Here is a 14,399-nt window from a genome sequence, read left to right on the forward strand (position 1 = left end):
CTGAGCCATCCTACCAGCCCTAGGCCTCAGTTTTTAAATTCTTTATATGTCCTTTATAAAACTGCTTCGTTGGAGGGACAGTCAGGTATAATTTTTTTCCAGTTTATGTTTTTTTTTTTTTCTTTTTACTCTGTTGGAGATTTGCTTTGAAGTAAAGAAGCTTTTAAAAAGGAAAAAAAAAAAAAAGAAAAGAGAGGAAATTCATTTGGTGATACTAATCTTTTTTTTTTTTTTTTTTTTTTTTTTTTTTTATGCTTGGAATCAAATTCAAGACTGCACTTGCCAGGCAGGCACTGTGCCACTGAACTCTCTGGTAAGGAACTGCATTGTACATCTTGACCCAAAGCCTAGGACAAGAACTCTGCTCACTGGCATATTTTTCAAAAAGGTAAGAGTAGTTGCTGGATAGCCATCCTGCCTGAGAGCAGAAGCTACAGGTTTGCTAACAGGGCTATTCCGGAGACTAAAGGTTCCTTGTGGCTAATAGAGGAATGGCTTGCTAAGTATCAGGCCACACTTTGATACTCCGAGGTTTATTATAAAAACCTGTGCAGGGGCTAGGGCTCTAGATCAGTGACATAGGGCCTGCCTGGCAAGTGCAAGGTCCAGAGTTTGATTTTTGGTACAAAACAAAAGAAAACAACAAATAAAAACAACAAAAAAAAACCTGTGCCACTCTTGATCCTGCCTCTTTGATGCCTAAGAGGTCTTGATGTTAGCTCCTCTTGTGATCTCCTAGACCTACGCAAGCAAGACCCTGAAGAGGTGTAGTTTGCTGATAGAAGGAACTTTGTCCAAAGATATTGAAAGGCAGGTGATGCAGTTTTCAGTTCACATCAGATTAATAAAGCAAAACTGCTTCCACAAGGACTTATACAAGGATCTTTAAGGCACAGCTATCAGGTTTTTTTTTTTTTTTTCAGTGTAATCACACCTTTTATAACAATTCATATATACATATATCAGGTTAATTACAGTGTATGTATCTGACAGGAATTTCATGAGAGCTGAAAACAGTTTTTATTTCTCTTTGTAAGTAGATAATATCTTTTCTTCTTTGGGGCTCGTTTTATCAGTTGTATCCAGCATGTGCTGATAGGAAAGTAGTCCTTAGAACACACAGTGAAACTTTTCAAGGATGCCAAGTTTTAAATGAAAATACATGAATTTTTTCCCCAGCTATCAGTTTTTTCTCAGGCACTGATATTAGGAAAAGGCACGAATCTATATGCTTACACATACTCCAAATATGCTTTTGTGGTGCTAGATGCCCATATAGCAATCTAGAAAGACAGGGGCTTGCTAACTAATAAGCAATCATCTACAAAGCACAAGCAGGAAATTCTAGAGCTCCTAGAGGTTGTCCATCTTCCCACACCTGTTGCTGTCATTTGCTGCCAGGGATCCCAAAGAAACATATCCAAAGTCTTAGAAAATCGAAAGACTGATAAGGAGACAAGGGCATCCCTGAGGCCAAGTGTGGTGGTGCACACCTGTAGTCCCAGCATTCGGGAGGCTAAGGTAGGAGGATCACTGAGTTAGAGGCCTGGGCAACATAATGAGTCCAAGGCCAGCCTGAACTACATAGTATGTCTCAAAAATCAAATCAAAACAGGGCTGGGGTTATAGCTCAGCAGCATAAGCACCTGCCTGGCAGGTGCAAGGTCCTGAGTTAAATCCCTGATACCAAAATAAATAAATAAATAAATAAATAAATAAAAAGTCAAAACAAAACATAGGCAGCCCTACAGCCACTCAAGACCCTAGCCTTATCTCAGTTCCTCAGGAACCATTCTACTCCTTCTTCAAGGGATGCAGTGAGTTTATAAAACTTCCATGTGTAATGGCCACTAGAATTCTCAGAGGACTAAGAAGAAATCTATTCCTAAGAACTGCTGGAAGACCTGAGGCTCCTTATCAGAAAGTAAGACTCCAATATTACAGATAAACAGAGGTACTAATGACCCTAATTCATCAGAGCTTTAAATGGGCACCTGTACTGAGGCCTCGGTTTTTTAATTAGATCCATTATGTGTGTGATCTTGTTGAGGTTATGGCTCTCAGATACTTTAACTTCTCTTTGTCATTCTTTGTCCTCCATAATAAATGTGAAAAGCTGGTCTGCTCCTCATATTTGGGCTCTACAACCCCAACATAATAGTAAAGTTGCTTTTTTTCTCCCCCATCAAACAGGCAGCTTGATGATCAATAATTCTTTTCTTACTGTCTTCTAACAGTTTTTCTCTTTTACCCAGCCAGTGAGCCACAGCACTCCCAAGGTAGTTGGAGAACACATAATCCCCAGTAGGTGCGTCCATAGCACCTTCCAGATGCAAGAAGTATAGATGACAGAAGTCGACTCTCTCAGCAGTCCATAAAGAATTATGGGGATTTATGTCTCCCTGGGGGATATGACACAGGAAGGTAGGGCATGCCTGCAACTGGCTGGGAAAGGAGGTGTGACAAGATCCTGGAACACATGCACAGAAGTCTCCAAAATCCTGCATGTGAACTCCTTCTGAGAACGCAAGCAGGCTTTTTGTTTTGTTTTGTTTTGTTTTCCGGTACTGGGGATCAAACTTGGGACCTTGTACTTGCTAAGCAGGTACTTATGCTCCTGAGCTATACCCCCGCCCCTTGAACATGTTTTTTTTTTTATTTTTATTTTTATTTTTATTTATTACATTTATTTATTGTGCGTGTGTGTGGCCAGCTCAGCCCACCAGGGGGCGGGTCTGGCTGGCATGTGGTGCTGGGGATCGAACTGCGGTCCCTGTGCTTTGCCAAGCTTGTTTCAAGTAGGTGCTTTAGACCACTGAGCCATCTCTCCAGCCCCATTGAACATGTTTTTGATAGGATGGCCTAGACCTGATGTCAGCCTGAGGAATGGGTGACACAAAAAGGACAGTCCACACTGAGTTTTTCCCATTGTGTTCTCTCTTGCATGGTGGCCACCCTTACACTGTAGGGTGTTCCTACTTGTAATAAAACTTTGAGGGCTGCAGTATAGCTCAGTGGACTAAGCACTTGCTTAGGTAAGCGCAGGGGTCAGGGTTGGATCCCTGGCACCGCATGCCACGCTGGCCCCACCCCCGGGTGCACTGAACCAGCAAAGCAGTCAGGGCAAGATGGCACACACCTGTAATCCCGGCACTAGAGAGGCAGAAATCAGGAGGATCACTACGAGTCTGAGCTGTGTAGTGAGACCCTGCACACACACACACACACACACACCTTAAAAAAATAAAACTTTGCTACTGTTCATGCTTATTTTGACCAATTCTTTGCTCAGGACAGAAAAAAATTAGAAGCCACCTCTAGAAGGAGATTCCAGGGCCTCAAACCTGATAACATTAAGACTGTGTGCAATACTATCAGTAAGAGTGAGCCAAAGATGGTGGCACACCTATAATCCCAGCCTAGCCTGGACAATTTAGGGACTTATTAAGACCCTGTCTCAAAAAAAAAAAAAACAAAACACATACAGTGAGCAGACTTTCAGATAAATAAAACCAAAAAACTCTCTACATACAATTACATACAATTAAATTTTTAGAGGAAGGAGTCAGAAAATACACAAAATACATAAAACACTATATTAGATGTGGAAAAATGGGAAAGAAAATAAGGAGTTGGGATGCAGATCAGGTTGCAATTTTAAGTAACATCTGTGAAAGCTTAACTGAAGCAGGGATTTGAATAAAGCCTTACAAAGGAAAGCTTTAAGAAGAAATACCTTATTAGTACTTAACAAGTGAGGAATAGTGAAGAAATGGAATTAGCATGCAAATTGCATTATGAAAGCATTAATGCTTTTAGTAATGAAACAATAAATATTCCCCTATAACACTTGTTTTAAACCCCTGTTCCAGGGGGCCTGCCAGTTAGCTCAGTTGTTTAAGCACCTGCTCATGCAAACGCAGTGAGGCGCAGGATACTGTGGTTCAATCCCCACCTCCTCCTGACCCCCCAAAAAAATCCTTCTCAACTTTAGGGCCGGCCAAATATTTCAGCTGATTAAAGCACCTGCAAGCCTGCCAGCCCCGACCCTGGGGTGCGCTGAGGTAATGACTGAGACTAGGCATGGTGGCGCACACCTGTAATCCCTGCTCTTGGGAGGCTGTAAACAGGCGGATTACAAGGAGTCCGATATAGTTGTGAGACCCTGAACACCCTGTAGACTCTTCCCTAAAAATACAAAAATAAATAAAAAACAAAATAAATCTTTGTTCCATAATCCCTTTGTAGCACAAAATGCCTCTTAGTTGTCCAGGGAATAGATGCTGCTACAAGTACCTGTTACTTCTGCCTCCTAGAAACACTGGTCACTGTGTATTATAAGAGCCAGTCAATAACTGGAAAATACTTTAGTTCATTACTTCCTGATTTCTCATCCCATATAAGCCCCAAACTACCAAAGATCAGGACTGAATATTTTGGGAATGATCTCGATGAGTGCCTAAGCATGGGGCCCACATAGAGGGTACAGGGGGAGAGAAGAGCGGATTATGTTAAGGAATCCATGAAACATGGTCCTGTAGGCCATAGCAAGGATTTCAGCTTTATTTATTTTTATGCATTTACTACAGAGTCTATAGGGTCTCACTACATAGATGGACTTGTAGTGATCCTCCTGTTTTTTCACCACCACGTCCAGCCTCAGTCTCTGTCTCAGCGTGTCCCAGGGGCAGGGACAGCATGGCATGCTGGCACGCTGGCGATCGAGCCCCAGCCGCTGCGCTCTACTTAAGCAGGCATTTTAGTCATTGAGATATCTGGCTGGCCCGGATATTAACTTTGTCGATGAGTGAAATGGGAAGATTTCATAGGTTTCTCAGCAGAAATTATATAGTCTTTTTGAGTTGGATTTCACTGTGCAGTTCAGGCCGGCCTTGAATTTACCTTGTAGGCTAGCTGCCTGGAAATCACAGTGATGCCTCAGCCGCCCCAGTGCTGGGATTACAGGTATGTACTACCACACTCATCTTACTACAGACTTGTAGAGATCCTCCTGTCTCAGTCTCCCCACCACTGGGATTACAGGAGTGCGCCACCATGCCTGGCATGGCATGTAGTACCAGTACTAGGGATCAAACTCAAGTTCTTGCGCTTGTCAGGCAGGCGCTTACACTACAGAGCTATCTCCCCAACCCCACAGATCTGTATTTTAAATCCATGCTCCTTAATCTTTTTTTTTTTAAATATTTTTCTTTTTTTTTAGTATTTCTTTTATTTATTTATTACATTTTTTTAGTGTGTGTGTGTGTGTGTGTGTGTGTGTGGTCAGCTCAGCCCACCAGGGGGCGGGGCTGGCTGGCATGTGGTGCTGGGGGATCGAACCGCGGTCCCTGTGCTTTGCCAAGCTTGTTCCAAGTAGGTGCTTTAAAGCACTGAGCCATCTCTCCAGCCCCCTTGCTCCTTAATCTTTGTTGTGCATAACAATCTCCTGGGGATCTTGTTAAAAAGCAGACTCTGGTTTAGTAGGTCTGAGGTAGGGCCTGAAATTCCAAAGGTCATACTTTTAAAACTAGAGACTATCAAGTTCCAAGCACCCTGACTCAGCTCACAGCCAGCACTATCAGCCAGATGAGGGGGCCCTTTGGCTCTTTAACAGACTGCAGCTATGTGGGTAGCACAGGTGATGCCTCAGGGAAATGCCACCAACACACCAAACTATCAGAGATGATCAATGGGGTTTTTGCAGTGCTAGGGATTGAATTCACAGTCTTATGTATATGAGTTGAATGCTCTCATAATGAGCTTCCCCTCTAGCCAAGCTATTTTTGTTTTAAGCCACCAAGTTTTGGGGTGGGTTGTTATACAGCAACATAACTTTGAAACAGAGATAGATTTAAGGCATCCCCCCACCCCCGCCTGCCACTCCTACACACACAATGCAGTGTGAACCACAGGCTGAGGGAAGACAGGGACAAGGGTAGAAGTAGCTTTATCTCTCACAACCAAAAGTGGCCCTTTTTCTGACATGCACAGAAGCTTTGTTTGAGTCTAGCAGCAGCCCAGTGAGATAGTGACGGGAATCTGTATCTATTCTGAAGCCAGGACTGATAGGATTGGTTGTGGGGTGGAATCGAGGTTGACTGCCAAGTTGTAGGCAGAGGCTGGCCTACAGAGTCTGGTTTTTAACAGAGGAAAGGGAGTCTAGTTGTTGTTCAAGGACAGAGCCCAAGGAGCAGCAAACCAGATGGAGCATAAGGACCATTTGCTGGATTTCACCACACAGAGGTCATGAATGACCTTCACAAAATAAGTTCTGGTAAGGTACTGAATATAAAACTGGTTTAGGATGGATTCAAGAAAGGGATGGGAGGGAAACTAGAGGCCGAACAGAAGTAAATCTTACAAAAAGTTGTGTAAAAGTGAGCAGAGAAATGGGAATGTACTGGAGGGGAATGCAGTTTGACTTGTCTTTGTTTTTTGGGCAATAGAAATGCTAATATATATATATATATATATATATATATATATATATATATATAGACTCAGATGAGAATAACTGATAGTGCATGAGAGGAGAGTGTGACTGAAAACATGCCCTTGAAGAGAGGGGATCTGGGTCATAAACAGAGGAGTTGGCTGCAGACAGGAGAGAGCTTGTTTATTTATTTGTTGGTACTGGGGATCAAACTCAGGATCTTCTGCTTGCCAGGCAGGTGCTTATGCCACTCAGCTATCTCCCTGGGCTGAGAGTCGATTTATTGTAGCAATAGGAAAAGCAGAGTACCTGGACACAGATGCAGGTAGTAGGGAGATGGTGACTTGGGAGCCTTCCGTAGTTCTTTCAGAGAGCTTTAATATGCTCAAGAAAATGAGATATGGGCTGAGGATGTAGCTCAGTGGTGGAGCCCTTGCCTAGCACTTGCAAGAAAGGCCCTGGCTTCCCTCTCCAGTGGGACTGGAAAGGAGGAGGCCTGCTCATCCCTCAAGCGTGAGGATAGGGGCTGGGTAGGCCCTAGGAGGGCTGACGATACTACATGAATAGTCAAGGAAATTCAATAAGACTGTTCAGAAGGTCCTATGAACAAAGAAGACATAAGGACTAAGTGGGGCAGTAAAAATTGGCTTGTTGAAGAATGGAATGGTGCCACTCTAGACAGGTTCTTCCACTGAGATTTGACCTTAGTTGTTTTTAAATTGACTTGGTTATGTCAAATAAGGCCAGGGCCAAATTAAAAACTCTGTAATTCTAGATAGTATTATTAAATCACAAAAAAGTATTAAAGCAAATATAAGAAGGTCCAATAAAAATATGTTTTCCTGATAATAGCTTTTTTTTTCAGTATTGAATTCCAGAATCTTTGTAAGATCTTTTTTCTTGTTTATGTATAATCCAGTTTATTGGTACTTGCTATGTGGGCTTTGTGTGGAAGGCTTAGTGCCCTTTGGGTAAATGTAGTCCCTTTGAAATTTCCACAAATTTTTTAAAAGAATTCAAAGCTAGAGGGGCAACTAGTAAACTGGCTAGCAGAGATAAATTTCAAATGACTGGAAAAGTAGGTCAAATGGAATGTAACAACAAAAATACCTTACTCTTAGGTCCAGGAAACCAACTATTTGCAAATAACGAATGATAAAGCAATAGCTTAGCAGCAGAATATAAAATAATACTGAGCATGGCTGCCCATACTGTAATCCCATCAATTTAGGAGTCTGCAGCAGGAGCATCATTTTGAGTTCAAGGCCAGCCTGAATTACAGTGAGACCCTGTCTCAAAAAAGCCAGGTGTAGTGGTACACACCTGTTGTCCCAGCACACGGGAGGCTGAGGCAGGAGGATCACCACAAGTTTGAGGCCAGCCTGGGTTACAGTGAGTTCAAGGCCAGCCTAAGCTACATAGCAAGACTCTGTCTCAAAAACAAACAGGGGGCCGGGGTGATGGCTTGGTGGAATAAGCGCTTCCCTGGCAAGCGCAAGGGCCTGAGTTCAATCCCCGGTTCCGCCAAACAAACAAACAACCCCCCAAAAAACTGCTAAACCAGCAACAAAAAACAGCTGGTCATAATGGTGTATGCCTATAATCCCAGCACTTCAGAGGCTGAAGCAGGAGGATCACAAATTTGAAGCCACCCTGGGCTACATAGTGAACTCAAGACTATACTAGATTACATAGGGAGACCCCCCCCCCCATCTAACACAACAACAATGCTATATAAAAGATTTATGGCGAAACCAAGAAAGCTATTACCACCTCAACAATATATTCCAAAATGGCAACACTTACCACTAGATTACCACATCACTAGATTGTAGCATTTGGAATAATTTTTATTTCCTTCTATATGCTTTCTTTTATCTTCCAAATTTCTTATAATGAAAAGGAATTATTTTATAATCATAAAAACTTAAAACCTACTGTTACACTAGCTGGGCACCATCAGTATGGTCTCCGGTCACCACAGCAACAGTGTACCCTAGTTTACAGCACTTCGGGGCTGCTGAGTCCATCTGGTGGTCACAAATCTGAGGTGAGCAGGCAAACAGGTCAGATAAGGAAAGCTTACAAGGCAAACCACAGACAGAAAATGTAGGGCAAGCTTCTAACTTGAATTTTGTCTTCTAATAGGCCTATAGATGACCTGTATAAGACGAAATATAACTGGAGGGAAAAGATAGAAGTCTCCTTAACAGAAGGAAGAGAAGAACTGACACATGATCCATGAGCTACTAGAGAGAAAATCCTAGCTCAGAATGAGTAGACGAAGCAAGGCTGAGGCAGAAGGATCTGGAGGTGGAGGCCAGCCTGAGCAACTAAGCAAGACCCCCCTACTACCACAACCACTACCACCAAGAAAAAGTGGTAGATTTGCAATATCACTGGAACAGATTTATGTATACTATTGCATGAAGAAAACTGCCACAACATGTGTAATACGGTTATACCTTTGTAAAAAAAAAATCTATATTGTACACAAAAAGGTCTATTCTCTAAAAGCTAGTCCCTAAAAGGCATGTATTATTATTTTTGAGACAGTCTCACTATGCAGTTCAGACTTGCCTTGCATCTATTATGTAGCCCAGGGGGGCTTTGGGCTCATGGTGATCCTTCTGCCTCAGCCTCCTGAGTGCTGGGATTACAGGTGTGTGCCATCACATGCAGTGAGACATGCATTACTTTATAGATGAAAAAATTAACACCACTACTACAGTAAGCTAAGTTCAGGAAGCCTGGCATGAAAAGGGAGGCAATGGGCTAGGAATATAGTTCAGTAGTGGACTGTACACTTAGCATGTGTGAGGCTTCGGTTTGATCCCTAGGACTTAAATAAAAAAGAGCTGGTGGGGGAAGCACAGAAAGGACAACGTCCCCTCATACCTCTCATCTTACTCCTGTTCTTTGTGATCATCTTGTCCAAATGAGGAAATACTATTAACCTCTATCTTCCCTCCTCAAGTCTGCAAATACTATATCATTTTTACTGTGAGTGGAGGTAGAGGACTATAAGATTAAGGTTCCAGCAGGGAATATAGTTCAGTGGCACAAGCACATGCCTGGAAAGTGTAAGGTCCCGAGTTCAATTCCCAATACATACATACATACATACATACATACATACAGGTCCCACCCAAATCCTAACTGACAGCAAATGACCTTCACAACTTACTCTGCTCGCTCACCCTTCTTTTTGTTGACCCAGATACTACTGGTTGGTTTCTCTGTGGCCCTTATTCCCAGGTGGAGCTAAATCCCTTATCACCAAGGCATCAGATCCATTTCCTCTGGAAGCTGCCAACCTACTCATTTGCTCTAGACCTTACCAGCAAAGGGCAGTTCCCCCAGCTGTGTTCAGTGGGAGCCCTGCCAGAGAATTCTGCTCCTCTGTCCTTCCCTTTCATGTGTGCTGGCCTGGCCAGTGGGCTACAATGAGACCTTGGGAGCAGTAGATCGTGACTGAAAAAACACAGGCTTGGAAATAAGTTGGACTTGGCACAAAACCCTGCCTCTGCCATTACTAGCCACACCACCTTGGGAAGTGCTTGGGAGTTTTTTGTTTTTTTGAGACAAAGTCTGTCTATGTAGTCCAGGTTGGCCCTGAATTTACAGCAATCCTCCTGCCTCAGCCTCCCAGTGCTGGGATTACTGTACAGGTATGTGCCACTATGCCCAGTAGAAATTCTTTTTTTTTTAAATTTTATTTATTTATTTATTTGAGAGAGAGAGAGAGAGAGAGAGAGAGAGAGAGAGAGAGAGAGAGAGAGAGGCCAGCTCAGCCCACCAGGGGGCGGGCTGGCTGGCATGTGGTGCTGGGGGATTGAACCGCGGTCCCTGATGCTTTTGCTAAGCTTGTTCTAAGTAGGTGCTTTAGACCACTGAGCCATCTCTCCAGCCCCAGAAATTCTTTTAATTAGTGAAAACTTCTTAACTTCTTGAGACCCAGCTTTTGCTTCATTAAAATGAGAACGAAACCTGCTACAAAGGATTATGGGTAAGGAATAAGTAGGATGAAAAATGCTAAGCATCTACTACCTGGTGAGGCAGCCTGCAAAGGGGCTAGTGTAATTATTTGCTGGTAAGAGATTGGCTTTAGGTGGTAGTGTGGGCAGTGGCTACAAGGCAAGGTTCCACTCTGCCCAATTTCAACAGGCCTGACTTCTATACAGGGGCAGTATCTAGAGTCTATAATACTTGTAAGGGCCCATGAAAATGTTTTTAATGATTTCATTTTAATGATTTTTAATATCCTTTAAAAAGCATATATATATATATATATATATATATATATTTTTTTTTTTTTTTTTTTTTAGCCAAGCCTTGAACTCACTCAGTAGCCCAGGTGGGCCTCAAACTCATGGCAATACTCCTGCCTCAGCCTCCCAAGTGCTGGGATTACAGATGTACACTACCATCACCATACCTGGCTCAAATAAATATTGTACCAATTATTACTTATATGTTATTATATTGGTATTATAGTCTTTCTTACACTAATGCAGTTGTAAAGTAAAAATTTTACACCATGCCCCCTTTTTCTTTTTTTTGGTACCCGGAATTGAACTCTAGGCCTCATGCTTGCTAGGCAGGCAGTACACTGCTGAACTATATGCCAGGCCCTCTAAAGTACAATTTTTAACATTTTTTTTTAATAGAAAAGAACCCATAGAGGCAAAACTTCCTAGGGCCTAGTAACATCATAATGCAGCTCTCATGTTGTTATGGGGAAAAGGGACAGGAAAGGGACACAGGTGGAGGCCTAGGGAGGGTGGAGGGATGGAGCAAGTGCAAGATGGTGTAGAGTAAAAAGCTGGACTCAGTGATCCCGTTGTTCAATAAACAAGCTCTCTTCTCTGTGTCACTGCTATTTTTTCCTCCATTCTTGTCCCTAAACTCATATTTGCTGGAACCCAGTGGGCAGGGACTAGATGATATGTCCTTTAATACCACCCTATGCATTTCGTTTGTTGGATCAAGAATGTAAGTATGCAACTCTACAGCAACAACAACACAACAACTCCAGTGAAAAATGGGCAAGGATTTAACACTGATACTTCTCCAAAGATACTCAGATGCTCAGTATAACTAGTCATTAGGAAAACGCAAGTTAAAACAACAATGAGCTATCACTTCATGCCCATTAGGATGGTTACTACTAAAAACCAAAACACACCAGAGAATAGGAAGTGCTGGCAAGGGTGTTGAGAAACCGAAACCTTTGTTTATTTTTGGTGGGAACATCCAATGGTACAGGTGCTATGAAACACAAAAAGTACAGTGGTTTTTCAGAAATAATTAAGCATGGAATTATGGCATAATATAGCAATTCCACTCCCGGATATACAGCCAAAGGATTGAAAAGCAGAGATTCAAATGGGTATTTGTAGGCCACGTTCACAGCTGTCTTATTCACAGTAGCCACAATGTGGACACAACCCAAATGCTGATCAGCAGATGGATAAAGAACAAAAAAAGAAAAGAAAATGTAGCAAAAGCACACAATGGGACTATTACTCTCAGTTAAAAGGGAAATTTTAACTTATGCTAAAACATAGATGAACTTTGAAAGCATCATGATAAGCGAAATAAACCAGACCCAGAAGGACAAATACAATACTATTCTATTTATTTTGTATGTTTTTGGTACTGGGAATTGAACTCAGGACCCTGTATCTACTAGGCAGGAGATGTGCCACTGAGCTGTATCCCTGGCCCAATTCGATTTATATAAAGTACATGGAACAGTCAAATTCATACACATAGTAGAATGGTGGTTGTTAGGGGCCTGGAGGAGAATGGAATGAGGAGTTAGTTTGGAGTTTCAGTTTGGGAAAATAAAAGTCTTAGAGATGGATGGTGGTGATGATAGCACAGTACAAAAATGTGAATGAACTTAATACCACTGAACTGTACACCAAGAAATGTTCAAAGCCTAACACTTGTAGTACGAGTATTTTACCACAAAATTTTAAAAAGGAAGAAAAAAGAATGTAAATAGTTTCTTAACCCCTAAGCCCGCTGCCCAGGGTTCACCTCTTTTTCCCTGGGGGGGGGAGGTTTATTTTGGAAATACTTCAGCTACTCCAGAACACCCTCGGGTAAACCCAGTCTCTGCAGCTCCACACTTGGCACTTTTCATTTAGACTCTCCGCTGCTCCCCTCCTCGCCTGTGCAAACTTTGTCCATCTTCCCAGGGTGCTCAGATTCCTTCCCCAAGTGGGAGGCCTTTGTGGACCAATCTAGACTTCTGCCCATTTCTCCTTTTTTCTATCTCTTCTTGCCAAAGAAAAATCTGAATTATATGCATCACCAATCACAGGAGATGCTGAGACCTTCCCTGGGATTGTCACACATTTGTTTCCATATCAATAAAAGCAGAAATCTTGGTTCTGACAAATGAGACTGTATGAAAACAAAAGAATACAGACCAATGAAGGATTTGTTCTTCACCCGATCTGATAGCGAGTCTGACTGCCCAGATTATAAAATGAAAGGCAAGAACCACTCTCAGTATGATAGGTAGATCCCTGACTCCACATACTTCCAGAGAATAGTTTTGATACTGGCTCTGTATCATCAGAGAAATGAAATTAGAAAGCAGAATCCCTTTCCAGGGAAAGGTGGGTTTCTAATAAATGCTCAGCAATAACGACTGTTACTAGTGCTTTCTAGATGCTAGACTTGCTTCCAGGTGTTTTAATACGGATTTTCTTTAGTCCTCACAAACAGCCTCATAAGATAGGCACCCTTTTCCTATTTTACAACCCAGGAAAGGAATCCGGGCAGCATTACCTTTAACACGTTTTGCTGGCCCCCTCCCCGAGGTTTACAACACCCAAGCTCAAGCAATCCTCCTCCCAATTCTCCTCCTGCCTCAACCTCCAAAGCACCTGGGATTACTTGCTTGCCCCACCATCTTGGCTGGCTTTGCTATTCGTTTCCTTCCCTGTTATCTTTGGAAGATTCCTTTTCCACATTTAACTGTAGGGTGATTGCCACCCTTTTTGCCTCAGCTGTGAATTATTAGAGGGCGAATATAAAGCTGTTCCCTTACACTTACAAAAGAACTTTATAAGCCAAGGTTAGAATACTTTAACTGGTAACTGGTAGTGCCAGGAACTGGCCTGGTCCACCAGACTTGAGAACACACCCGCACTGAAGGACACACGTATCTGCTACACGCTCCCAGGACTTCTTCCTTTGTGTAGCAGCCAGAAAGCAGGAGGAAGGCTGAGGCCTCAAGGAATTCCAGGTCTTGTTTTGGGGTACAGACTGTCGAACAGTGCTCTTCCACTGAATCAGGGAAGGCCTTTACCTACCTGCAGGAGAAGGCGTGGTCGGGAGGCCGGCCATGGCGCTCAGGGCTGGAGCACCTTGTCGCAGGGGCACAGCTGTAGGAAGGAGCACACAGGGGTGAGGGGATGGGCTCCAGGTTTTTCTTGAATTCCTTCCCCACTTCTTTTCCCCTTAAGCTCCCCCTCAATCCTTCTGAGTTTCCCCGAGGATATTCTCGTGCCCCGGGGAGCAACTTCTCCCCAAGGGCACTGGAGACCGCGTGTCACCTCCGCGACCCTTCCGCGGGGCCCCCACCTTGACCCAGGAAGGCCTCTGAAGGCCTGAGAAAGGCAGAGGTGAGCCCCAGGCCGTCGTCGCCAGGGCGCGCCAACAGGCACCTGGGCGTCCGCGGCCGGAGCCGTCCGCTAGGTGTCAGGAGAGGGCCGGGCAGGTCGGCCCGCGCGGGGTGGGACGCGGGCAGAGGAGCGCGGCGCCGGCCGCAGCCCCGTCCGGCCGTTGTCGCGGGCCTCGGGTGTCCCCGCGCTGCCTTCGCTGTCGGGGCGCCGTCCGCACCCAGCTCCAGCCCCAGCTGGTCCCAGCCTGAGCCCCGGGTGCCCCAGGTCCCCGCAGCCGTGCGGACGTCGAGGGCGGCAGGGAGCACGCGGCAGCCGCGGCC

At 43.8% G+C, this 14,399-nt stretch overlaps 1 protein-coding gene across 3 annotated transcripts in view; it reads right to left on the reverse strand.

Annotated features, from left to right (window-relative positions):
• The window catches only part of Smagp (small cell adhesion glycoprotein), a 29,147-nt gene that overhangs the window by 14,009 nt on the left and 739 nt on the right, over positions 1 to 14,399 (reverse strand). Inside the window, exons 1-2 of one of the 3 annotated variants that reach the window (XM_023722696.1) lie at positions 14,122 to 14,140; positions 13,768 to 13,839 (exon numbers count right to left, since the gene is read on the reverse strand). In XM_023722696.1, coding sequence (XP_023578464.1) covers positions 13,768 to 13,801 — 34 coding nt within the window. In that variant the 5' untranslated portion in view covers positions 13,802 to 13,839; positions 14,122 to 14,140. Of the gene's footprint in view, positions 1 to 13,767; positions 13,840 to 14,038; positions 14,098 to 14,121; positions 14,141 to 14,399 lie in introns of those variants that run through there. The other 2 variants (XM_023722695.1, XM_012516163.2) reach the window with 2 other exon arrangements.

Source organism: Octodon degus, unplaced genomic scaffold (genome assembly GCF_000260255.1).
Source record: "Octodon degus isolate 3935 unplaced genomic scaffold, OctDeg1.0 scaffold00093, whole genome shotgun sequence".
NCBI classification, from domain to species: Eukaryota; Metazoa; Chordata; class Mammalia; order Rodentia; family Octodontidae; genus Octodon; species Octodon degus.